This window comes from Corylus avellana, chromosome ca8 (genome assembly GCF_901000735.1).
Source record: "Corylus avellana chromosome ca8, CavTom2PMs-1.0".
Lineage (NCBI taxonomy): Eukaryota > Viridiplantae > Streptophyta > Magnoliopsida > Fagales > Betulaceae > Corylus > Corylus avellana.
The window spans coordinates 16,630,300-16,657,683 of record NC_081548.1 but is presented as its reverse complement, the minus strand read 5'-3'; the positions used below and the strand labels follow the sequence as shown (position 1 = coordinate 16,657,683).

The 27,384-nt window shown below is 35.7% G+C and overlaps 1 protein-coding gene and 1 pseudogene across 2 annotated transcripts; one reads left to right on the top strand and one right to left on the bottom strand.

Moving 5' to 3' along the window:
• Positions 1-3,466, bottom strand: part of LOC132190950 (uncharacterized) — a 24,427-nt pseudogene extending 20,961 nt beyond the window's left edge.
• LOC132189395 (protein TRANSPARENT TESTA 9) lies at positions 3,405-27,384 on the top strand. Of its 2 annotated transcripts, XM_059604128.1 has the most exons (21): positions 3,405-3,780; positions 7,806-7,857; positions 7,963-8,039; positions 8,120-8,253; positions 8,371-8,467; positions 8,607-8,664; positions 8,794-8,902; positions 9,021-9,144; positions 9,233-9,419; positions 9,936-10,261; positions 15,310-15,398; positions 15,473-15,543; positions 17,348-17,458; positions 18,176-18,241; positions 22,382-22,519; positions 24,955-25,060; positions 25,152-25,223; positions 25,345-25,403; positions 25,635-25,794; positions 26,332-26,498; positions 26,766-27,384. In XM_059604128.1, exons 1-21 carry the CDS (start codon positions 3,728-3,730, stop codon positions 27,096-27,098), a joined length of 2,589 nt encoding a protein of 862 aa, XP_059460111.1. In that variant the 5' UTR covers positions 3,405-3,727; the 3' UTR covers positions 27,099-27,384. The 2 variants fall into 2 exon arrangements, with proteins under 2 accessions (XP_059460111.1, XP_059460112.1); XM_059604129.1 differs by lacking the exon at positions 3,405-3,780 and having other exon boundaries at positions 7,827-7,857; positions 7,979-8,039.

Here is a 27,384-nt window from a genome sequence, read left to right as displayed (position 1 = left end):
GTATTTGACACGTCAGTAAATAATCAATCAATTATTTATTAATTTTAAAATGATGTCAGATTAAATTTGGTTCAAATTTACTGACGTGTCAATTATAATACGTCAGGAAATACTGACGTGTTGTTTTCAACACGTCAGTAAATGTTGACGTGTAACTTTTAACACGTCAGTAAATAATTTGTTGATGTGCTACTTTTGACACGTCAGCATTTACTGACGTGCCAAAAAAATATTACTGTTTGCCACGTGAAGAAATGGCCTTTTTTTTTGTAGTGTATTGATTATATATATAAACTAATTTATTTATTTATTTATATATATAAATAAATTATATAAATATGCAATTTACAGTGTATTACTTGTTAGGTAATTAATTATTGCCATTATATATTGTTGTTGTAGTTATATTAGCAAATTCTTTTTACATGTTAGCTAATTAATTAATTAATTTCAAACAAGTATACTTGTTTTACATATATGTTTTGTTTATGGTGAAAATATTGTTTAATGTATTTGCGTGCATGCATGCAAAATTACGTACCCTCATAGTTTGAAATAATTTTTTTGAACATTAATTTGTATTTATATTTAGACCCATATTTTGTGTAGGTTATGCTTTTGCACGTTATCGTGACAAATGAGAAATGCATATCTATTTTGGTCGCTAATTAATGATTAGATTTTGTAAATTTAGAATACATTCGTAAATGCTAAGATATAAAAAGAAAGTAAGGAACAACAAAATGTTATAATAAATGGAAAAAAGAAAACCAACATTTAACCTAACTAGCTACCTATAACTAATTTATTTAGGGTCCCTATATATAAAAAAATTAATTTAGGTCTTACAACTTTAGATTATGTAAATGTCATAAAAAATGAGAACAAAAAAATAGATAGCTCATAAGATAGCCACATATATTTTATCTACGGTCCCCATGTGGCATGTCAAATGTTTTTTAATTGTGGACCTTAATTTTGTTTAGGTTTTGCAATTTTAGATTATGTAGATGTTATAATTAATACTCAATGTATGTGTTTCTTTGTTAAAAATAAACAAAAATTTGAAACGATGTACTTAAAGAAAAACACAAAAAACAGATAATAACATCTAACTAACTAACTAAAATTTATTTTATTCAGTTACGGTTCCAGTAACAAAAGCTATGGACAAGAGTTTGATGACAAAGTTTAGGGGTACGAGGGAATACAGAGACGGGTGTAGATCATTCGTGGACTTTGCAGTTAGGAACTGTAGAATCCCTGATGGAAAAATTCACTGCCCCTGTAAGGTGTGCCGTAATAACCAGCACCACCCTCCGGGTTTGGTATTTGACCACTTGACAGGGGGTAAGGGAATAATGGATTTGATTATTGATTATGTGGATTATTGATTGGATTATGTATTAGATATTGGATTATGTATTAGATATTTGATATTGTATTGGGTTTTGGATTATGTGGATTATGTATTAGAATATGTGGATTAATGGATTGGATTATTGGATTATTGGATTATGTATATCGATTATTGATTGGATTATGTATTGGATATTAGAAATATTGGAATATTGGAATATTGGAATTTGATTTATTGTATTAGAATATTGTAATTAGGAAATATTATAATCAGGAATTATTTCAATATTTCAATATAAAAAAAAATATATATATATATAGATGTTTTTTGACATGTCAAACGGGGTGACACGTCAAAAAATACTGCATAAGTTTTTGACATGTCAAAAACTTTTTGACGTGTCAGTTTTGCCACGTCAAAAATTATCTTTTTGACGTGCCTATGTTTAAACGTCAAAAACTTTTGACGTGGCACTGTAGACACGTAAAAAATCTGAAATTTTTGACACCCCCTTTTTAACCGTTGAAAAACGTCAAAAACCCCACGTCGAAAGTGATTTTTGACGTGTCTATACCATTGACACGTCAAAAATTCACACCATTTTTGTAGTGACTCCAGAAAAGACTCTCGGGTTGAGTCCCTTCCGGACAGACTGTAGACGAGACTTGCCAATCTACATCAAACTGTCTTCGCTTGACAAGTGAAAGGAGAAGAGAGAGGAATTCCTTAGCGGGATAAAATACCTGGTCTAAAACGTTTCATATTAATAATGAGTAATATTATATACCACATTAATATCTCACCACTATTCTATTATATTGACGTGACTTTGCCAATTTACTAATAATTTTTTTTAATAAGAATTAATTTAAAGATAGATTGACAATACCACATCAATATAGTGAGATGATGATGTGATATATATCAATACTTGAAAGTAAATATAAAGACTTGTAAACAAACATTTGTCCATGCAAGAAAGAATAATACTGAGATGAATAGAACGAAAAAAGAAAAAGAAGAAAAATGTTGAGATGTCAAGGATTAAATTGTGAAATAAGTTTTGGTTTATACACAAAATTGAAATCTGAAGCATAATTCGAGGACTAAAATAACATTTTACTGTTTTTATTTATTTTGAACATAGACGCTTGTTTTTTTGTTTTGGGTTAATTACATTTTTAGTAATTAAGTTCGCTTCTCTTTTTTTTCACTTGGGGTTCAAATCCTATCACAAATGGTACATGACTTACGGAAAAATACCAACTTAATACCTCCGTTACCAAAAACTAACGGAATGCCATGTGTCTAAAAAAAAAAAAAAATTAAAAAACTAAATGCGAATTTTTTTTTTTTTTTGGAAAATTTATGGGGTGGCCGAACCACCCCCTACGGTCGGCCTGAGGGTGGAGGCCACCCCCAATGACCAAAATGGGGCAGCCCAGCCACCCCATAATTTTTCAAAATTCTTTTTAATGGTTTAGGTTTTAGTTTTTAGTTTTTAGTTTTTTTTTTTTTTTAATTAATTTATTTAATTAATTAATTTATTATTATTATTTTTTAGGACATGGGGCATTTCTATGTGATGACACGTGTGACGGAACCTAACAAAGGTACTAAATTGGTATTTTTTTTGTAAGTCAGATACCATTTATGATAGAATTTGAACCACATGTGAGAACAAATAAAAATGTACAAGCCTAGGTAGGGGTGTACAAGCGGTTGTAGTTAGCGGTTATTGATTAAAACATCTAATCACAATCGCCTAAGGTGATTATTAAATTTTAATAATCGCAACCGCTCCGCTTACGCGATTAGTGATTATTTTATAACCGACAATTATCGGTCATTCAAACTAATTACAACCGGCAGTTTTATAACTTTTTTGTTTATATGGGCTTTTGGAATTTTAAAGGTGTTTAGGGATTTTTGGAAGAACGCTTGGTTTAACAAGTGGCAGCTGGCAAGAAGTTGAAGTCCTGGTTCATGGGTCGGGCTTAAATTTGTGGTCTCAATCCAATAAACCCAGTACAGGTCGCCCAGACCAACTTCAACCCGAGCCAAGCAGCCCGTTCCCGTTCCCCGCACCGCCAGCTCCACCTCCATCGCTGCCTTCTCTCTTGTCCCTTCCGCCAATTCCTCACGGTATTTTCTTCGCTCTCATTCCCTCCCAACTACACTTTTTGCCCGATCACGATAAAGCAAACCCTACGCTCCCACTCGTATCTCCACATTGTTCAGCTTGTTTTCCGAAGCTGCTCCGATCAAATTGGAGTAATTCTTAATCTTCGGATCAGCAATTGCTTCCCGATTGGGGCCGAGCATGACTTCCAGTGAGCTCAGCCCAGGATTCTGATTGCCCCAACCATGTGGCTTTCCTTCTGGAGATCCAGGGATCGGTTCTCCTTAGACGAACTCAGGTCCGTTTAATCTCTATTGTTTTCGTAATTCTATTCAAATTTGTTGAGTTTTCGGGTTTTCTGTCGCTTAATTGATAGCAGTTAGGGTAATTGCGTGCTAGACGGTGTGTTCCACCTTCGCGCGGATCAATTCTAGTGTGGTGTGAGAATTTTGAGTTTTGGACTTATGGGGTCAATTCGTATTGAATTTATTGTCACTGAAGACCAAAACCAATTTGTTGGGTTTTATATTGGGTGGTGGGATTATTAATAAGCATTTGGCTTCGTTGAAATTGTGGGGTTGTATCTGTCACTATCACACACACCATTGCTCCATTTGGCTTCGTTGAAATTGTAGGGGAGATAGAACTTTAAACTTTTAGCTTAACACTGCCTACAAGTGAAATAGCGTGAACAAGTAGCAGATGTGTATATTGTATCATATAACTTTCTTGGACATACTGGAATTTTTCAAGCTTGTTGGTGCGTGCTAAAGCAAGTGATAGACTTCGAGTTTTCAGTGGAAGCATTTTGTGTGTCGCCCTTTAGCTGAGTGACTAGAGTGATAGTCATTGAGTTCAAGACCCTCTGATTCTGTGTGCCAGTTACCATTCAAAGAGAGTGTGTTGTTGTTCATTGAAGGGCTTTCCATACCAAAGTTTAAACTTGGAACTTTTTGACCCATTCCAGGACTATACTAAAGCATTCTTTTGGTTTTAATTGCACTTTTGACTCGGTTCATTTACAGAATTTTGCTGCTACACCTTGCAAACTGTAAGCTTATGTTGAAATTTATTAGAGTGTGAGGCGAATGGGTTGACTGGATCAAGGTTGTAATGTTAACAGTAAGTGTTGTATGGTGAGAAGAATTGCTGCTCCACATTGGGTTAACGATGTTGGTAAGTCTTTAAAGGAGAGAAAAATGGGGTTTAGATAGTTTAAGGGAATGCTGCACCTGTTTTGGAATTTCTCCATAGAACAAATTTGAAATATAGAATACTGTCTTTTCTAGATCTAAAGATGACTGGACAAAACTGTTAGTCTTGTTAAAATGCTGTCTTTTCTACTTACAAGAAATAGGAGAGTTTTTTTTTTTTTTTTCTTTTCTTTTTCTCACTAATAGGGGGTTTCTCTTTTATATTTTCTATGTATTAGGGTTGCGCCCCTCTGTGCTTAATGAAATTAATTTACTTATATATAAAAAAAGAAATAGAATAGTTTTGTCTGTTTCACATTGCCTTGATGAATTAAAATTATGAACAGGAATGGGAACCTATCAAATGGTTTGTAACAATGTGCAAGCTGTTTGCAAGTTGTGTACAAGAGCGGCTCATGATTGAGAGGTGGATGTCTTTGCCTCATTCTTCAAGGTGTTGTATTCAATTAGAGTACAACGGGAATGTGAATACAAGCTTTGGTAGGGTCTCTCCAAAAGAGGGTTGTTCGATGTTAGATCCTTCTATTGTGTCCTGGGTTGTAATAATGGCTTTATTTTCCCTTGGAAGAGTGTTTGGCAACTAAGGTTCTTTTGAGGGCGGCTTTTTTTGCTTGGTTGATAGTCATAGGAAAGGTCCATACCATGGAGAATTTTAGGAAGCGACATGTTATTGTGGTTGATAGGTGCTGTATATGTAAAAGGAATGAGGAGTTTATGACCATCTTTTTTTCCATTGTGAGGTTGCTTGTGCCTTATGGAATGTTTTTTTGGGTTGCTTTGGGCTGTCTTCGGTTTTTCCTAGAAGAGTTATTAACTTGTGCTTGTTGGAGGATTGCCGGCAATACTCGGAGTGCTGTTGTGTGGAAGATGGTGCCTTTGTGCCTTTTGTGTGTCTATGGAGGGAAATGAATGACAAAAGTTTTGAGGACCGTGAGAGGACATTGGAGGAGCTTAAGTCTCTATTTTTCAATACTCTGTATATTTGGACAGCTGCAATTCTTGATGCTTAGTTATCATGATTTATTTGTTCTTTTTTCTCCAGCTATGTGTTTTATGTAGTGTACTTCTTGTGTACTTGGGAGCGCCTTACGCTTTTAATGATATCTCAGTTACTTATATAAAAAAAGAGTTGTGTACAAGAGCTTGCAAGCATGCCTCCACCAGGATGAAAGAGGATTTGCCAACATAAAAAAATAAAAGAAATGATTCTTTTGGTTTTATTGTCTTCTGAACTAGGGGTAACCTCTTCTATTTAGTTTGTGTTTTCTCTAGTATACTTCATGTGGACTTGGAGGTGTCTTACACTTTTAATGATATCTCAAATACTTATATAAAAAAAAGTTGTGTACAAGAGCTTGCAAGCATATCTCCACCATGATGAAAGAGGATTTGCCTAAATAAAAAATAAAAAAATGATTCTTGGTTCATTGTCTGAATGGGATTCTTGTCATGTTTGGCTAGTTGTTACTGGCATCTTTGCTAGTAGGGCTTAGCGATGAAGAATTTTTTTGTTGATACATGCATTCTCAAAACAAATGAGAAAAAAAACAACTAATCTCTTAAAAAAAGTGGTATGTAGAAACATGATTTCTAAAAAAGCTTTGTATCAATGCTGCACTATCTTCTTCTCTACTTTTCTTGGCTTCATCTTTCTTTGTTTTTAAGATAGAGACGTCTTTATCCCTTTGCAGATTAGTGAGAATCTGCTCTATATTATCAGTTATTTGGAAATCCCAAGCTGTCCTTGAATTTTCTTGATTAGTGCAAGTAAAAATAAGTGGTAGGGTATTTTCTTAAATTAGTCCCCCCCACACAGTGTTATAAAGGAATGCTATTTATCAAAAAATTATTAAAAAAGGAATGTTACACAGTTCAATTCAAACACATCTTCTAACAAGATAAACATATTCATATCTTTTAAATCAAATACCCAACAGATTAAATATAATTTATCCTAATCTAGCAATTAGCAAGAATGATATAAACCACATTGTCCTGTGAGCGAACTATAGAATGTCAAGCATCACCTAATTTGTAAGGTAATTTGGATTTTTCAGATTATGAAAATTACTATCTAGGAAGGAAGGATATGGACTCTGAATATGGGAAAGAACATGGTCATTCTGAAACATATAATTTTAAAAAAGTAGGACATGGATATGGGGGGAAAGCACATTGTATATATGTATTTAGATTACGTATACCATTCGCATTGAAATCTGAATGTATTCAATAAATAAAGTATTAGTATCTTAGTTGACTCTTTTTTTTTTTTTTTTTTTGATAAGTAGTATCTTAGTTGACTCTTGACGTTGAAGGATTCCATAACACTTTCTTTTGCTTCTGTTCTCACTTTATTTCTCTTTGAAGTTGGGTACCTATGAAATCAAATCAGGTTTTCTACTCTTTGATTTTTATTTTTAAATCTGATAAAAATCTTGCCATTCAAATAATAGCTATAAAGATTTCTACATGTTTTTTTGGAATGGCCTGGTTTATAGAAATGCGTGAGACATGCTTGATATTGAACATGTCCAAACATGTGTCTAAGCTGTGCCCAATGCTTGTTGTGTCAAATGGTTTGTTCACCTTACTCACAAGGTGTGTGCTCTCTAGACGAGTGCTTGTGGTGGGTAAGAACTAAAGTAGGATATGTACTCCATATGATGTTAAAGACCTTTCTTTGATATGGAACTCACAGCAGATTTTGCTTATGGTTGAACCTTGAGATCTAAAATTCCTTGAACAAAGAATTTACGTTAGCTGTCCAAACTTGTCTTTTTCTGGAATGGAACATGCTTGCTAGTATGAGGTTGAAAAAGATGATTAAATTGAATTGATATGTGAGCCAATGCTCGTTAACAAAGGAAATATGTGTGATGTATAATGGTACACCACAGATTACAGATTTTCCCTTCAATAATATCTTCTCTTCAATTCATGTTGATGTTTATTTCTTTTCCTTGCAAGCCATTCTGATCACAGTTCTTTTACTTCATGGGTACCGGGTCATCTTAAAACTTAATTGAAAACATACGATATCTGGTAGTTTTAGTGAATATTTTATCTTCTTTTAAACCTTCTTCAACTAATTTAAGTCTAAGTGCAGGTATTTAACTGAGCAGCTGGCAAAAGCTCAAATTGTTAATGAAGTTAACAAGGTAAACTTATATATCTATTTTGTGTGCCCTACTTTAGCTGAATGTTTTCATTGCTGTTGTTTTTGTTGATGTACCTATTGTTACATATTGTGCTCCTTCCTGAAGGATTTTGTTATTGAAGCGCTGAGGTCAATAGCGGAATTGATAACATATGGTGACCAGCATGACTCAACCTTTTTTGAGTGAGACTTCTCAATGCTTAGTGTTCCTTGATATACATGTGTTAGTGTCAGTAATTTTATGTGAGACTGGTTCTGGGCAGATTTTTCATGGAGAAGCAAGTCATGAGGGAGTTTGTACGTATACTAAAGATAAGCAGAACTGTGATCATTTCACTTCAGCTGCTGCAGACGTTGAGCATTATGATCCAGAACCTAAAAAGCGAACGTGCTATATGTAAGTTGGTTTTTAAAGAAAGAACCTAAGTTTGGAGTTACTTAGTTTCTCTAGTTAGTCATAAGTTATAACAAGTTGGATGGATTTAATGGTATAGCCTATTGGAAATTTTTGCAGACTATATGTTCAGTAATGAATACATGAACTACCTTATAACTTATTCATTTGACTTCCGGAATGAAGAGTTGTTGTCTTACTACATATCCTTCTTAAGGTTTGTTTTCAAATATTTTAGTTGTTCTGATGATAATTGACGATCTTCCTTTATCTATATTGTTAATTTGCAACCATTGTATTACTTGACATACTTCTGTTGACTGGTATTTTAATTGCATATTTTATTGTTTGTGAAGAGCAATAAGTGGGAAGCTGAACAAGGATACAATTTCTCTGCTTGTGAAGACTCAAAATGTATTGTTCTATTCTTTTGACTTGATATTCTCTTTCAAAAGTTGATAAATTTGATTTAATAGCCAGAAATTAATCTGTTCTCTGCGTGTATTGTTATTTGAATTATTCTGTTCCCTTTCATGCATCTAGGATGAAGTTGTTTCATTTCCACTGTATGCTGAGGCAATACAATTTGCTTTTCATGAGGAGAACATGGTCCGCACTGCAGTACGTGCTTTGACACTTAATGTTTATCATGGTGAGTTCGTATTATTCTGTCTGTGTTCATTTTCGTTTGTCTTTCTTTCTTTTAACCCTTTTTGCGGTTATGTTTAGCAAAAAAATTTAATGTTAATATAGTTTTTGTCATTTTTCAGTTGGAGATGATAGTGTAAATAGATATGTGACCAGTGGCATTCATACGGAATATTTTTCAAACTTGGTTACATTTTTCCGGAAGCAGTGCATCGCTCTAAAAGGATTGGTTACTGATGCTGTGAAGTAAGAACTAGAATAATTTTTCTGATTGTAACAATGAGCAGAATATGCTTTTTTTCCCCTAAAATGTATCTTTTGGTTACTGAGACAGAAACCCAGGGCACGACTCAACCTCTACAATTCTTGCCTCTGTAGATGATATTGAGGACAATCTCTACTATTTTAGTGATGTTATTTCTGCTGGGATTCCTGATGTTGGAAGGCTAATAACAGACAACATTTTGCAGCTTTTGATATTTCCGTTACTTCTTCCTTCTCTAAGGATAGAACCTGTTAGTGTATGTAACTTTTGCCCTCTCTAATTGATTCTCTTTGTCCCCTTTTTTTTTAAAAAAAATTTCAAGAGAAAGAGGGTGAAGGGGGAGGAAGGGAAGGTGAATCTAATTATTTATTTAATATTTTAACACTCCCCCTCATGTGTGGGTTAAACTTTCCACATTGTGACAGGGAGAGTAGTAGTAGTCGAAAAAAAAAAAATTTCCCTCAACAAGTGAGGCCTAACATGTGAAATATTTAACTGAAATAGGGGTAAATTGTGGAGTCAAGACTCGAATTTAGGACCTTGAGTCTAACACCATGTTAAATTATTAATTGTCCCAAAAACTTAAGATGATAGGAATGAAGAATTTAATAATTTAATTAATATTTAACAGTTCTTTCCTTCACTTATCCTTTTATTTTAGTGACACTATTTTTGCTGGGATTTTTGATATAAAATTTTAATAATTTTTCAGCATATTCATTGTATAAATGCAATTTGTTCCTATTTAACATTTGGTGGATTGTAAATCCAGGAAATACGAGTTGGTGCTGTGACTGCTCTGTATTTAATTTGCTGCATCTTGCGCATTGTCAAAATCAAAGATTTAGCAAATACCATTGCTGCTGCTCTTTTCTTTCCGCTGGAGGCCTTCACACCAAATTCTGAAGTTAAAATCAATGGTCATATGCCTGGTCCTGGTTTTATTCATGAAAGCCAACCTCCAGGAAATGAGATTCTAACTGAGGTTGATATTGCATGCTTAAGAGTTAATGTACCAGAATTATCTAGCCCTTCACATATTCATCCAGAAGTTGTTATAACTCAAAATGATAGTACTGGTTCACATTTGGCTTTGAGGTAAGATATTCATATTAATCACTGCTAATTTTAGATTTTATTTCTCTTGCTATTATATGGTGAATTTCATGGATTTCTTGAATAGGATATTCGTTAGAGGAGTGACTCTTTAATGACACTATTCTTCACCATGATTTCCTCTGAAAATTTGATAGGCAACTTTTCATGCTACAAATAATATCTTCTTGTTGCACGAACATTATGCTTGCATAACAAATATTGTGTATAGTTTTTCAATCTAGCATACGTGAAGTTTAAGCTTATGTCTTTTCTTGCATATAAATGGTTTTTGAAGTTCTTCCTTATGTTGGGCTACGCGTTAATTTGGAACTATTGGCCTAAATATAGTCACTGGGATTAGGACGATAAAAAGTTGTTTCCTCTTTTAACTTTGTTGCTGGTTTCCTTTTTTCCTTTTTCGTAATTCCTTTTCTTCTTTGTTTCCATCATGTATAGCGAGAGAGTGAGACAAAAATGTTGTGGTACTTGTTATTGTCACAAGTCTTGTACAGTTATGTTGTTAATCAGGAAGGTAGGGTACAACTAGATGAGGTGTCCATGTTAGGGATTTGCTTAAATGGTCAAAGAGATGTTTTGAGGATCTTGAGAGGTCTTTGGAGGAGCTTAAGTTTTTTTTTTTTTTTTCTTCTTCCTATTCATTTGGACAGCTGCTTATTTAGCTCCGTTAGTGATTCACTTTCCCAATTTTCTTGTTCTTTTTTCTTCTTCTTTTTAGGCGTTCTCTTCTATACACCTTGTGTACTAGGGTTGCGCCCCTTTGCGCTTTTTGGTATATACAACATTACTTATCAAAAAAAGAAAAAAAAAGAAAAAAAAAAGGGATTTGCTTAAATGGTGGGCTGTTTAAGTAAACCTAAGAACAGTGCCATTAGTTCAACACGGTGCTTGTTTTCAGCACCTGCAGCCTCAGCTGAGGTGCTTGACCTGGCACCTTAGTAAAGTGGCCTTATCTGAATTGTTGTAAATAACCCTTTCCTTGCCCGAGTGCCTAGGCAAGCACTCGGCTTACCTTTGACTACATTGATTCTTCTTTACATTACTCTATTTTTATTTTTTTTATTTGTTTTATTTTATTTTTTATAAGTAATTGAGATATCAATAAAAGCATAAGACGCTTCATGTACACATGAAGTATACAAGAAAAGCCAAAAAGAACAAAAAAATATGATAACTAATTACGAAAGGAGAAAACATAAGCAGCTGTCCAAAATTGCAAAGTGTTGAAAAATAAAGACTTAATCTCTCCAAATTCCTCTCGTAGTCCTCAAAACTTCTATTGTTCCTTTCCCTTTATAGACACTACAAAAGGCATGAATGCACTATCTTCCACACATCAGTACTCTGAGTGCTGCCGATAGTCTATCAACAAGCATACAAATTGATAACTCATCTAGGCATAACACAAGACAATCCAAATCGATTGAAGAAAACATTTTAAATGGCACAAGCAACCTCACAATGAAAAAGAAGATAGTCCACAGACTCCCCATTCTTTTTGCACATACAACACTTATCAACCACAATTACGCTCCACTTTTGGAGATTGTCCATGGTAAGGATCTTTCTTAGGGCCGCCGATTAGACAAAAAAGGCCACTCTTAATAGAACCTTAGTACTCCAAACACTCTTCCAAGGGAAACATAAGCCATTTTGACAACCCATAACCCCATAGAAGTATTTAACTCCAAACAACCCTCTATTGGAAGGGACCCACCACAACTTATCTTTTCCTTCCCGTCTCATTCTTACTAAATACAACATTCTAAAGAATGAGGCAAAGGCATTTACTTCCCAATCTTGAGCTGCTCTAGCAAAGCTAACGTTCTATTGAATGAAACATCCAGAAAATGCCACGTGAGCTGCAATAGGAGCATCTTTTGCGCAAGCAATACTAAATGAAACTGGAAATACATCCTTAAGGGCCATATTCCCACATCTAAGATCGTGCCGGAATCTAACCTTAGAGCCATCTCTTACCTCAAATCTAGTGTGACTACAAGACTTTCCCCAAGACCTCTTAATATTCTTCCATAAACCTACCCTATACGTTCCAACAGGGTCACTAGAACACCACCCTTCCCATGAACTTCCTTATTTAGAGTCCACCACCGCTTTACACCAAGCATCTCTCTTAAGCCCATAGTAGCAAAGCCATTTACCTAGGAGAGCATGATTAAGCCTCATCAAGTTTCTAATCCCCAACCTTCCCTCAGAGATCGGTGTGCAAACTTTAGGCTAACTCACCAAGTGATATATTAACTCTTCACCTAGCCCACACCATAAGAAATCACGTTGGAGCTTCTCAATACGGTTTGCAACAATCATAGGGAGAGGAAAGAGGGACATGAGGTACCTAGGTAAGTTGGATAGGGTGCTCTTGATAAGGGTAATCCTACTACCCTTAGACAAATACAACCTTTTCCAGCTAGCCAACTGATGTTTGATCTTCTCAATAACACTGACCCATATATGTTTGGCTTGGCCTTATAGGATGCCCCTAACGGAAGGCCAAGATTCTTCAAGGGCAGGGATGCAACCTCTACATCACTCTAATCACTTTGAGATCATTTTCAACTGGCAAATACTTAATACCCTAATCACTTTTAGCTATATTGTTGGATATTTGAACCAGTTCCAAGATCCATACTTTTTTCTTTGATAGGTAATCAAGCAAATCTTATAAAAAAGCTCTTAGTTGGTGCTTATTTAGAAAGACCCTGCATCAAATATCCTCTCTAGATCACTTACTCAACTGAAAGTCCACCTTTGAAGTGACCTTTCTCTTCAAATTTTCTTGGTCCTAAATCCGTCCATGGCGTCACTGTCTTATAAGAAGACTTACCTCAAACTTTGTTTTTACTTTAAAGGCCCAGCACACTTTGTTCTCCCCTACTACATTAACTTGCAACCAATAAAGGGTTATAAAATCAGCCTAGACTATTTACTTTGTGATGTGTTTGGAAAGTGCTGTTTCTCAAGGAAGCTTGACTTCTCTTCCCTCTTATACCAGAAGATAACTTTTGCTGAAGTTCTATAAAATAATACATTGTCAATAAGTCACTGTTTGTGCAATCTCTATACTTGCAGGTTTATTGCCACTAATATACTTGTTAATAATGATGCCCTGTTATTTGTGATGGAAGGAGATGCTATTTGGTACAAGGACCCTTGGCATTGCAAGAGGGAAATGCTCTGCTAGCATTTGAAAATTAAGAGGCCAAGTTAAGTGAAAAAAATGATAGATGGCGAACTCCACCCATGATCAGCTGAATTGCTTGATGATGGTTATGTGGATGATAGTGTTGCTGTTGCTGTCATTTTGTCATTGATATTTGTTAAACTTGCCAGGAAGAAGCTCAGAAGGGGGGGTGGGTGGGTGGCTAGTTCTTTGTTCTTCCTGGTAAATATCTTAAAGAATTTTCCTAAGTTAGCATTTGTTTGGACCATACGCTAGAATTATACCACTGGTTGGTATCCTGAAAATTCAATAGTGGATAGACTGGTTCCTCCCAACTTAGCAAAGACATAATATCTAGACTCTCTCTCTAATTTTTCCCCGTATGAATGAGGTAGAGCAAGAGAGTAATGGATGTAAACTACCGAGTCTATCACAGACCTTTAAACATCGTATGAGTGTACTAGCATGGGTAAATAAAAAAACATGATTAAAGTTCTGTTCTTGCTTATTCTATAAGAAGATTGTGAATTAGAAACAAAAGGTGAAAACAGGATTTTGGAAGCTTAGAAGATGCCTTCTAACACGCTTGTGGGTTATTTATCCATGGAAATAACTAAACCAGATATCTGCTTTTATAAAAAAAAAAAAAAAGGATAGTTTCTACCAGCTTGTGTTTCTCAAGTTGGTTGATAATAAAATTTGTTTTTGTTGTGTGCCATATTAAGAACAGTTGATCTTCCATGGTTTTGGATTTTCCTTCTGGGAAGGAGGCATGAGCCTGTGAAAGGTCAAACATAGAGTTTCTAATTTTTACTTAATTCGTTTTACTTCTTTGGCTGTGGTCCTAATTTAGTGTTTTTGGTTGATCCTCCATTGCATCTTATTTCGAGTCTACTAATTAAAAGGTAGAAAGAGAACAAGAAATAAGTCAAACATAGAGTTCACTTGCTGTTTTTTTGGTCACATGGTTACCTGTGCTTTCTATCTTTTAAACCTAAGGGGTTGCTTGAATGGTAAGTCACTTGGCCCTGGTGCCTCATGAAGTATTAGGTATAAGCTTCGATCCCCTTGAGTTCAAACAATTCACTGGACCAATGCCCGTGGGCAAAAGCCTGAGCTTTACCTAGCTCGTGTGGAGGGTGCGCTTTACATGGTGTCCGGAGATTTAGTCAGGGTATCTTTAAGTAAAATTTTTAATTAATTTGTCACTTTAACTAAAAAAAAAAAGCGCATCTTTAAGTAAAATTTTAACAACTTTGTCACTTTAAGTTGGACAATAGTTGATGATGAAAGCTTTCTTGTGAACTGCCCAAGAAAAGTAGATTGTTAAGGCATCTTGAAATTAGTGATATGAAATATGACTGGTCTTCCAGTGATAGGATGCTGTGCCCTGTTATTGCCAAAATAGAACTTTATAGATACGGTTTTAATAAAGTTTATTATGTATTTTCTGGTGGCCATAATGGGGAAAGTGGTAATTATGGTTGCTAACAGAATCATATTGGAATTATTTAACAATTTTTTGAAAGAAAAAATGTGGAGATGCCATGGTCATTTTGTACAAGAATTTGGCTTGGCTGAGATTGAGGGTTCTGTAGGAGATTCTTTTTAATTTTTAATTTTTTATCACATAGCTGTATATATGTTGATCTGAGATGGGGAACAATGGCTTCTCTTAGCTTTGCCTTAACCTTCCTACCTCTTTCGTGCACCTTTTTCAGTCATGACCAGAATTACATTCTTTAGTCTACAAGCTTTCTTTGTTTCTATTCTGGTATATTACAGAGCCCATTATCTCACTCCATGCTGTCTTGTATACTTTTCATTATGATACCTGTGATATTTGTAGGGAGGCTTTGCTTTCTTACCTTACAAGTGGGGACGATATACTGGTATTGGGTTCCTTGGGAGTGCAGGCTACCTTGTTGCAAACAAAAGGTTATCTTACTGAAATGCTGCTTTCTTCACCATTGCTTCTTTTGCTGTTTACTTATTGAGTATTACTTCTGTAGAACTGGATGAGTCAGTGCTAGATGGTCTTGGAATTCTTCCTCAACGCAGACAGCATAAGAAACTCTTACTGGTACGTAACTTTTATTAAAAAAAATGTGTTACGGGTATGTTGTGAAATTTAATAATCAATAATTTTTGGAATGTGTTCTAATGCTTTAACAAGATTGGTTGGTTCCATTTTCTTTGTGAATGAACTGATGTTATTTTGGCGACCATATGCTGGCAAACTGTACGGTTGCCCGGTTTTGTTACTCATTTTTTGCATGATTAAGGACCCACAAATGCCATACTCTTTGTTTGTAATATCAAAGTATTCTCATGGACGTTCATATGATGAAGTGTTCTATAAATAAGTTTATGAGGATACGTTGGAGAGGGAGAAGTGTGATGGCTTTTCTACTTGAAGAAAGAGATAACAAAAGAGGCATGGGGGTAAGGGAGTGTAATAAAAGGGTCTGGATGGGGAATTTCCACCAACCCCCTCTCCTTCCCTATTTCCACTCGACAAACAATCGAAAATCTTAATCCTTCCTTCTTTTCCATCCTTCCGTCTTCTTCTTTGTGAAATGCTCACTAATGATGAGGGCCGGTTGATTTTGGGCAAAGATAACCCAACACAAAAACAAGCCACACCCAAAATCACTTTTTACTCATGTAAAATCCTGTAAAACGTGCCATCAAACCTGCATTGATTCAGGCCTCATGATTTTATTTTATTTTTTATTAGTAATGCAAATTCATTAAAAGCACAGAGGATTCAGGCCTCATGAATTGTTCCCAAATGAATAATGTCCCCTTTTACGATGGGGGAATGAATTGCAAAATATCCCCACAGCCTAGTATATTACATGTCTTATTTGTTTATCAACTTCAGGTGGCATTATTGGCATGATTACCATTGAACCAGTAGAATGGGGAGTGAGTGACTCCATTGATGCAGGATTGCCTAGTCAGTCCCTGCAATCAGGGCAGATGAACAGATGCTGCTCCTTGTCATTCAGACAGCATCACAACTATTCCTTGGCTCTAATTCTGTAGCTAACCTCTACAACCACTGACTCAAAAGGGCTCGATTAAACTAAATCATATTTTTCACCCCTAACCCCGTTGAAATTTTCGTAGGAGATATATTCGATCAATTCACCAGATGTAACTTAAAACCTGTATATACTGAGAGTGGCATGGAATAGTGTGGAGAATAGCCGTTTAGTGGGTAGTCGTTCAGTTCTAGCTGTGTGGAGAATACCACATGGAAAGAGTGGAATGCAAGATGTTTTGAAGATCATGGATTTTTGTTCTTTTTTTAGTCTTTAGTGGGAACTATCTTTGTATACATCCTATGTACTAGGGTTGCACCCCGCTGTGCTTACAATGAAATGAATTGCTTATTAAAAAAAAACTGATTGCAAGTTCATATTAAATCCGGGAATATTTCTAAACTTCCTACTTTTTTCATTTTTTGCAATCTAACTTTTTCCAGAGGATTGCTACGTGCTTGCCTGTATCAGTTCCATTTGCACTTTCACTTAGAAGTTTGTATGCTGCTGTCCAAAAGTTTGGGTTGTGCATGGCTCAATGATGCTGTAAATTTGTACTTATTGATTTCCACTTATGTGTTTGTTCTTGTTCTTGTAGTAAAGTTTCTTCCATTTTTTTAAATTTTATTTCTCCTTTTAGTGCATTATTGGTCATCTATTGCTTAGTCATAATAATAACTAGGCATCGACTCTGAGATGATGATAATATTATTTTCACCGGTCCTATTATCAACTGAATATTCTGCTTTTCTTCATTCTAAGCTTTAGAAAGAGATTGTGTCGTGTTGATTTCTTGGTTAATTGAAATAGCATACTTTCTTTGTCATATTTCTGCAGCAAGCTTTGGTTGGTGAGGGCTTAGATGAAGAACAACTCTTTTCTTCAGAGGATAGCACAATGAGAGATGGTATTGGTAGTGAGCTTGATGGTTATCTGCAAAAGCTTAAGGTAATAATGCAATTTCCCTCACACTCTCTCTTCCTCTCCAACCACCCTTCAAAGTCCTTTTCCACAATGGGGAATGTTAATCTATTGGTAACATAGTTAAACCCTAAGAATAGAAGTAAAGTACCTTTTAAAGTAGCTGTATAAAGTCATACATGAAGTTATGTCATTAAGGAACCGCAAATTTCTTGCCCATATGGCTGAGTTTGAATTTAACACATCTTCAAGAAAAGCGCAAAAGAAAATATTTTATGCTCTTACCTTTTCCTCAGGTGGATAATTTGAGAAGCTTTATCTACTTTCTTTCTCAGTCCACTGCCCGCATCTTTTGCCACTTGACAGAGTGCTATATTTTCACAAAAGGAATGAGAACTTCCTATCTTGCTAGCTTGTGAGAGGAATAATTCAAGGGAGAGCTATGCCTGCTAAAGTCTACATGAATTATAACATTTAATCTGTTTTGTTTTTGTTTTGCTAATTGTTAGATTGATAATTGTGGGGCTCTATGTGTAATAGTGATTGATTAGTTAATGGCTTCAGATTGGGCAAAACTTCTTGATAATTATAAGACTTCATAATTACAGATTTTTGAATCTCATTGTTTCATTATGTTCTGTTCTTGTCGGGAAAATTTTAGCTTGTCTCAAGTGTCCTTGTTGCTTACCTTTTTCTTGGCTTGACAAGTTGGTTAAATTTTTTCGTTTCTTCTATATCTAATAGGAGCAGTATGGAGTGTCGTCCTCTTCTTCAGAAGTGGGTGCAAGCTCTCGTGTACATAGATTTCAGGTACTTTTATGTGTCTAGCACTGACTTTGTTCATCTTGTTTTTAATTTCTTTTTTGTTAAAAATCAATATAACCTAAGAGTTCTCTTTTTTCTTTTTCTTTTTTTTGGGTCTATTGTTATTCAAGCTATAAATTATAGGTGAGGTATTTTACTTTCTGATTGCTGTTGTGTGAAGTGCCCAATGAAGTTGTTGCTCGAGCTAATAAAATTCACATCTTCCCTTACATGCTTGTGGATAACCATGGTTTTCAATTTTTTTTTATGAGCGTCTTGTCATGGGAAGTGAAGCGAAAATCCTCTGGTGCCTTCTTCTTTTTTGGCTTCATGAACCCCCATAAAGGGTGCACGCAATGAGAGTTCTATGCTTGAGGCTTTTATTAGTGCCTTGACACATTTATTTTAGCTGAGTTGTGTCCTTAGCAGGACCTACTCAATAAGAATGAGAATGAGTAATGAAATTAATTAAAAAAAAGAGATGCCTTGAGAAAGGGTAGATTTCACCCAAAAGAGGAAAAAGCCCAAGGTTTTTTTTTTTTTTTTTTTGATAAGTAATGTATATATAGTCAAAGCGCAAAAGGGCGCAACCAAAGTATACAAGAAGTATATAAGAGAATCTGAAAGAAGTACATAAAGCTAAAAACTCCGAAAGCTGTCTAAAGACATACCTTAAAAAGAAGTACATTTTAAGTGCATAAATAAAGGGGTGAAATAGAGTAATGCTATTTAGTAGATTCCTCTACAACTACCATACAACTGGATGACGCGGCAGTAAAAATTAGCCCTTAGACCAACACTTGTAAAAAAAAAAAAGGGCTGATTTTTATTGACACGTCATCTCAATTATATGACAGTCATACACGAGTCTACTAAATAGAATTACTCGAGTGAAATGTATCATTTAGATAAGTGATTGAAAGAAAAAGGTGAGGAGAATGAGCTGCACAAGGAATCCTTTAGTCTTGTCCATAAAAGACCCAAATGCTCCGACAACATTTTCCGTTGACGTCTGAACTATTATTGATGTTGGCGGGGAGGGAGTCAATGTTGGAGTTTTGGCAAGCTTGGTATTTGTTCGGATGAGATCGAAAGGAACAACCGGAATGTTTGGGTCTTTCTCAGACAAGACTGAGGGAATATTTGATGCCGGTGGGGAAGGAGTTCGGACAGGAGAGTGGGTTGTTGTTACAAAGGGGAGTTCATCGGGTTTTGCATCTGACGGTGGTCCAGGAGATATCAATGAAGGGAAAGGTTTGGGGGTGAATGGGTCCTTGGAAGTGGGGATGCTTTAGGAGAGTTTTTCAGTTTAGAGGGTCGATTCTCACTTGGGTGATTAATATTTGCATCAGGTTGTAGATGGTGGACAAAAGAGAAAAAGGCCCATTTTGAAATTATGTTATGGGAATCCTCTGGTGTTGTTGGAAAATGGGGTGAGGGAAGGAGGTTTTGATGGTTGGAATTTTTATAGGGGATGAGGGTAAACTGTGTCTGTGTGAATGGAGAGATGGGTTTGAGGTTGATAAAGGTTTGTTCTGTTGTGGGGATGTGTCTGGTCCATCTTTGGCCATGGTGACTTTGTACAAATGAGGAGAGTAAGTGAAGTGAGCTTCTGAATATTCATCCACTTGCTGTAGTCGAGGAATAAGGAGGGCCTTATTTAGTGTCTTCAAAGTGGGTGGTTGAGAGAGTAAAATTTTGTCATGTAGTTGGGCAGTCATGTGAAGGTTTTGAGGATCAATTGTTAGCTTTGTTCATTGTGATTGAAGCTAGTTGACATCAAAATGGTGTGAGTGGTCTAGATTTGAGTGTGAAGTCGGCTAATAGAGGAAACTGTGAATTGAAGAGATTGGTGTGTTCAGTGTATTGTGATATTAAGGGAGGTCGTGACAAGGAAGATTTATGATGTCTTCCGTGTGTAGTAAATTGAACATACAACCTCCTTAGGTTGTCAAAATGCTACCTTCATTGCTCTCATTATGAAGAAATTCGGGGCTATTGATTTTAAGGGCATCCAGCCTTTGGTCTTGTGATTGAAGTTTATAAGATTATTGTCGAAGTCTTTGCCAATAGGTTGAGAAGGGTTGTGGAGAAGATTATTTTGAAGCCCCATAATGCTTTTGTTCAAGTTAAATCCTTGATTTTGTTCTCATTGAAAATGAATATGTGGATAGTAGAATTAGGTCTGGTGAGCCAGGGGTGCTTTACAAACTGGATATTGAGAAGGCTTATGATCATGTCAATTGGAATTTCTTACTTGTTGAGGAGGTGTGATTTTGTGGAGAAATGGCGTTCTTGGATAGCGCCTTGTATTTCTTCGATGTGCTTTTCTGTTCTGGTGAATGGCAATCCATCTGGTTTCTGTTGTTGCTCCCATAGTTTGAGACATGGAGATCCTTTGTCATCTTTTCTTTTTGTTATTGTTATGGAGGTCTTAAGTAGAATGCTTTCTGCAACTTTTAATGGGGGATTTTTCTCATGCTTTTCTGTGGGGTTTAGGCACTCTGATGTGGTTAACATTTTACATCTATTGTTTACAAATGATACTTTGGTTTTTTTATGAGGCTAAGCCTAACCACCTTCGCTATTTGTGTGCTTTATTTTTATGTTTCGAAGTTGTCTTAGGTTTGAAGATTAATCTAGCTAAGTCAGGATTGGTTCTTGTGGGTAAAGTTGATAATGTGGATGGGTTGGCTATCATTTTGGGCTGTGGGGTTTCTTCTTTGCCTTTGAAGTATCTTGATCTTCCGTTGGGGGCTATAAGGCCAAGTCTATTTGGGAAGGTGTTATTAAAATGATAAGAGCGTCGATTGGCTAGTTAGAAAATGGTGTACTTGTCTAAGGGTGGTAGGGTTACCCTTATAATAAAGAGAACACTTTACAATTTGCCTACGTATTCATTTCCCTCTTCCCTCTCCCTACGGGTGTTGTAAACTGCATAGAGAAGCTTCATCAAAATTTTTTATAGGGTGGGTTAGGTGAAATTTCATTTGGTAAGCTAGTCCAAGGTTTGTTTTCCAATCTTTGAGGGAGGGTTGGGGGTTCGGAACTTGCTGAAGTTTAATTGTGTTAAATTATCACTTGTTCTACAAGCTTAAGCTGATAGGAAGAGGTAAATTTAACCATTTAGTCAACACTTTACACTCCCCCCTCAAGTGTGGGCTTAAACTCCCTTTTAATAGGTGAGGCCCAAAACGTGAAATATTTAATTGAAATAGGAGGTAAATGAAGAAGTCATGGTTCGAACTTAGGACCTCTAGCTTTGATACTATGTTAAATTATCACTTGTCCCACAAGCTTAAGCTCATAGGAAGAGGTAAATTTAATCATTTAACCGACACTTTAACAAATTGTACTCTTTTAGAAAAATGGCTATTGTGCATGAGAGAGAGGCTTAGTAGAGAGTTATGGTGGACTCTAAATTTGGCAGTTCGTGTGGTGGATGGTGTGAGCCTCTTGGGTTGTGGGGAGTGGGTTTATGGAAGAATATTATGAGGGTTTAGGGGATGTTTTCAAGTCATACTAGATTTGAGGTGAGAGATGGCTCCAAGGTTAGATTTTGGCATGATCTGCCGTATGAAGGCAAGGCCCTTAGGAGGCCTTTCCAGAGTTATATGGTATTGCTTGTGCAAAGAATACTTCCGTAGCGGCTTACTTGGAGCTTTCTGGTGGCTCCAATAAGTGGAACATAAGCTTTGTTAGAGCGGTTCATGATTAGGAGGTAGATGTCTTTGTCCCGATCTTCAATTTGTTGTTTTCCATTATGATGGATGGGTATTGAAAATTTTATTTAGTAAGTGGATTAGATCACTACTTTATGCCACTCCGAACTGGGGGCGGGTAAGGAGGGAGGCTTTAAGTTGCGGAGCTTGGGTATGAGGATGGAGAAACCAACCCACTCTGCCCCATTGCTACCCCTAGCTCTCACCTTGACCAGGGTGCACATATAGGCCACCATACAGAGTGCTATTGAAGTTTATTTTGTCTAAAGAAGCTCCTATGATATGGATGGTGGGTTTGCTTGCTTCTGATATTTACTTAGTTTCTAGAAATGGTTTAGATGCATTTTTGTCCAAGTTAAGAGATTTTGAATTTTTGTCAGTTCAAACTTGAATTATATTTTTTCTAAAGGAATATCTATTTTAGGTGCTCGATGCGCTGGTCAACCTATTTTGCTGTTCAACTATATCTGCAGAGGCATTGTGGGATGGTGGTTGGCTTTTGCGGCAGTTGTTCCCTTATAGTGAGGCTGAATTTAACAGCCATCATCTTAAATTGCTGAAAGTAAGTTAAAACTCCTGATGATACCATTGGGTTTTTCGGAATCTCAAGGCATCTTCTTCTCTTCTTTCTTTTTTATTTTTTATTTTATTTTTTATTTTTTATTTTATTAATAGAACTCAGTAGTTTTTGACAGAGTGACATCATCAATTGATAGCTAGCAACTTAAGTAACTCAGCAAATGATGTAGGTTTGCAGATGTAAGACATAGTGTCTTTACCTGTTAGATATATGGATCCTCAAGTAGGTTTTATTTGGTATATTGTTATTTGAAATTTGATTATTTAAATGAAGAGCACCTAAAGTAATATTTTGAGATACTACATTCCAAACTAATTTTTGTTTCATGTAATTTATTTGGATACCATTAATGGTATAGAACAATAGGTATTATTTTGGGTGCTGTTCATGTGATATACATTTCATATCAACCTTTGTAAAATGCTCTGCATTGCTAATTTTGCGATGCAATGGATGAGGTTATGTTGAGTGCCAAGAGTTGTCAGTTCTTTTGGCAGAGGGTAGAATTGCAAATATGATTAAATGACTTTGTAGTACAGTACTTCTGGCCTTCGTGCATGTTGTTCCTAAAGTTAGACAACCAATCAGCTGAGGAATTTTCTATTGTGTGTGTGCTGATGGTGGTACACCAGCAGCTGCTCTCTGTACACTGGATTCAGGTCGGAGGCACAGTGGATGTATCTGGTTAAGATTACCTTAGACTCTGCCTCGGTAAGTTGAAGGGATCACTGCTGCCAAGTGAGCTTAAGCCCACAAAAAATGGCCCAAAGATCAGTCTGATTTTTTTTGTTATATCAGAGAACCCAGAATTTACAGTTTGAACTGAAAATATGGCATTTCAAAATTAATAAGTCATTACATCAAGAAAGTACCAAGTTGACCAGGACATTAAGATCACAGACTCCCTTGAGAATGGGATAGAGGGTGTGGTCATAGGTTAAAAATTAGGGTTAATAACTTTTTTGGTACCTGCGTTTTGAGGTTTTTTAATTTTCCCCCATAAGTTTTAAAACATGACAAAACTAGTACCTCAGATTTTGAAAAAGACCGAATCACCACCTTCAGTTTGAAAAATTCTCCGGCCACCCCCAGTTTAGCCACCCCCAAGGCCGGTCTGGGGGTGGTTCAGGTGGTGATTCAGTATTTTCCAAAATCTGAGGTATTAGTTTTGTCATGTTTTAAAACCTAGGGAGAAAATTAAAAAACCTCAAAACCTAGGTACCAAAAAAGTTATTAATGCTAAAAATTATTGGGTGCATGTCTAACTTCACAATAAAAGAGAGACAGAATACACGACTATGGGCAAGTGCATATTTTATGCTTATTTAACTGTAAGAAACTTATGAAAAACACTAACCATAAAACTAATGATAGCTAAATAAAACTTGTATGCTAATACGTAATTCAACCCACAACTTCACCCCTTCTCAAGAAACAGAGATAAAAGGTCAATATGGAGATCTATTTCTTTCTACTGGGAAACATAGTTGATCCCTGATTTTTTTAACTAAAGACAAAACATTAGAAAAGAAAGTATAAAAGAGCCACTTCTGCTACATGGTCCAAAACTTACGGGAGAAAACAATTCACTATAATGTCCAGTTTCATTAAGTTGAAATCTCAATGGAACATATTTGTTACCTTTCTAAGTTATAAGATTTACAGGGAATAAGTGTAAGATTCCAACAAATATAAACTGGTCTATTGCAAGTTCAGTTACTCCCAAAATATGTATTAAATGAACATTCATTATCACATCCAAAATTTGTTCTAAATGAGAGCATAGAATATAGAGAAGGCATTCTGACATTGGTCCTTGTTTCAAAGAAATGGAGAGTTGTAGAGGGCTGTTCTAGGACAAGTTACATCCAACATGTAAGTGTCTGCTAGGGATTTTTGCTTTAGCTTTTGTTATATTTTCTTTTTTATTTATTTATTTCCTTCTTTAGGACTATTAGAAAGTTTCTTTATTTTCAAGGTTTAGTAATTTTCGTTATTTTAATACTAGGGTGTTCATTTTGTTTCTTTTGCTTTGTTTATTTCTCTTTTAGGGCGTTCTAGTAACTTTTGGATTTCTGTCTAGGGTTTAGAATTTGCAGCCTATATATAATGGCTTGTATTGAACCTTATTTCACCTTGAGTCATTATCAAACTTATTATTGAGTTTTCAATAAATGAGAATTTCTTTGTTTTTCTTCCTTGTGGTGTTCAATGATTCAAGAGAAAAATGATCTATTGTCTTTCTATCGCTTCCATTTTGTCAAATATAATTAAAAAAAAATCTAATTCTAGGACTGGAAAATAATAAAATGACACAAGAAAATGGTGGCTTTGCCTTCTCATTACATCTGTGGACCATCGTTTTACATTCCATCTTCAACAAATAATTTATTACTTTTCTTGTTTTTCTTACACAGGATTCATACAAGAACTGTACTTATCCTCTTCAAGAAGAAATTAGAGGAGTCTGGTCTGATCTACTCATAACAGTCCTTTGTGATGAGTGGAAGAAATGCAAAAGAGGTATTTACTGTAAGTTTGATGTTCTGACTGTTGAGTTGGTATGTTAAATGTTTTGATGATGTGTTTGCGCAATGAAATTTTCTACTTGTAGCAATTGAGGCTTCGTCTCCTCGGAAAGAGCCCAAGTCAATTCTCTTGCCACCACAGAAGTACTGCTCTGACAGTAAGAATGAGAACTGTTCATAAATTGGTTGATTTTTAATTAATGCTTTCTGAAAAGTTTCTTGTTTCTTCATTGAATTTTTCCACTGCCTTTTTGAATTGATGTAACTGTTGTACTTCAGATGCTATTGCAGCTGAATCATCGTTTACTGATGGTGAAAGAATGTGCGAATCGGTGAAGGTTTGTGTTTGTACTTTTTAATATCCATCTCTTCTAGTCAAGCTTTTGAAATTTCAGTTAGAGTTAGTTAAACATTATTTCTCACTGGATTTCTGTCTCCATCATCGACGTTTAAATCTTGAGGAAAACTAGAGTTTTAATAAATTTATACAAATTATGCATTTGGCTTTGTTAACACTTTATGAAGATTCGTAATTCATTGTTTCTGTTGCTAATTTCTTTCAAATTTAGGTATTTGTACTTCTACATCAACTTCAATTATTCTCCCTTGGTAGAGCTTTGCCCGACCAACCTCCTATTTGTCCACCAGCCAGTTCTCCTGAAAGCTCTCGTGCCAAAACTGCTTGTTTAGATGCTTCAGGACCGAAGCCTGGCATTGAATTAAGGCTTGGTCAGTTTTCTATCATGAACTCATTAATACCCTGTTAAATGATACGGGATATGTAGGGACAGTTAGGATTACTAGGATGGCACACATCAAGATTTATTGGGCTTCCTGAATTTAGTAAAATGGTGGGGTTTTACAAAAATGATATGGTATCAATAAAATGATAGTTCTCTCAGATTTGTTTTTGTGTGGTTTATACACAATGCTATTTGATGTTTATGAGCCTAGATTTAGACTGTATTACTTCATTCATCAAAGGAAATTTTGGAGATTTTCATGCTTAATTGTGATTATATTTTTCTGAATGATTTTGTTTCGTAAATGATTCCATCAATTGATGTGCAAAGGGTGAGGCTCCACAGTGATGCCACTCAATAGATTCTCTACCAATGCTAAAGACTGATGTTTTCATTTTATGTATACCTTTGTGTTCAACTTACAGAATATCGTTTTTATCTCAGCGGATGTTTTTAGTTATACTATTTTATCTAAGAGTTACACACACTTTGTGGTTCATCTTCTGGTCTCTGCCATTTGCAGTTGATGCTGTGCCTTGTAGAATTGCATTTGAAAGGGGTAAAGAACGTCATTTTTCCTTTCTAGCATTGTCCATGGGAGCATCAGGCTGGCTTGTGCTTGCTGAGGAATCACCCCTGAAGCAGCATTTTGGAGTCGTTCGTGTTTCTGCACCATTGGCTGGTTCCAATGTAAGTATAACTTCAATGTCTCCTTGCATTTTTATTTTTATTTTTGGTGGCCGGGCTTCCATGCTGCCTTTTCATTTTGAATTTATGCTTGTTCATTTAAACTTTATGGCACAGATGTTTTATGTGTGTAAAACTTTCACAGTTCCAATTAGTTCACAGGCAAGATAAGATGGATTTGAATATTGACAGTTTGTTGATACATCCATAATTTTGAGCTTTATGAAGATGATGTGATCATGTGAATGCTTAATCGTTTTCTGCCTTCAGCCCAGAATTGATGATAAGCATTCGAGATGGTTACACTTGCGGATCAGACCATCCACTTTACCGTTTCTGGATCCCGTTAAATCTAGTGCCTATGGAAAAGTGAAGACAAAAGCTTTGGTTGATGGGAGATGGACCCTAGCATTCAGGGACGAGGAATCTTGCAAGAATGCTTTGTCTATGATTCTTGAGGAGGCTAAGCTACAAAGTAATGAGGTGGAGAGAAGACTGAAACCTCTATTTGACCTTGAAAAAGCTGTTGAGTCTTCAGACTCTTCTGTACTGCTTTCTGAGGCTTCCTCCTCTTCATATATAACACCATCCAATTCGTTTTGAAGTTTGCTTTACTCATGGGGTGGCAATATATTATGTCCAGTCACCCTTGTACATATATTCGGTAGCCTTAGATATACCCAGAAGTGTAGATTAGCACCTGAAATTTAGTCCCCATTCTTTGTATACAAGCATTTTTTCTTGCCCTGGTTTGTATGTTTATCAGGCTTTTCCTCTCATTCTTTTGGCAGCTCTAACCCTAGGCCTTTCTTCTTTATTTCCATTATTTGTAAGCTATGTAAAAATATTGTATATTTGAGGCAATCCCATAATGCAAGGCTTTGTGCAT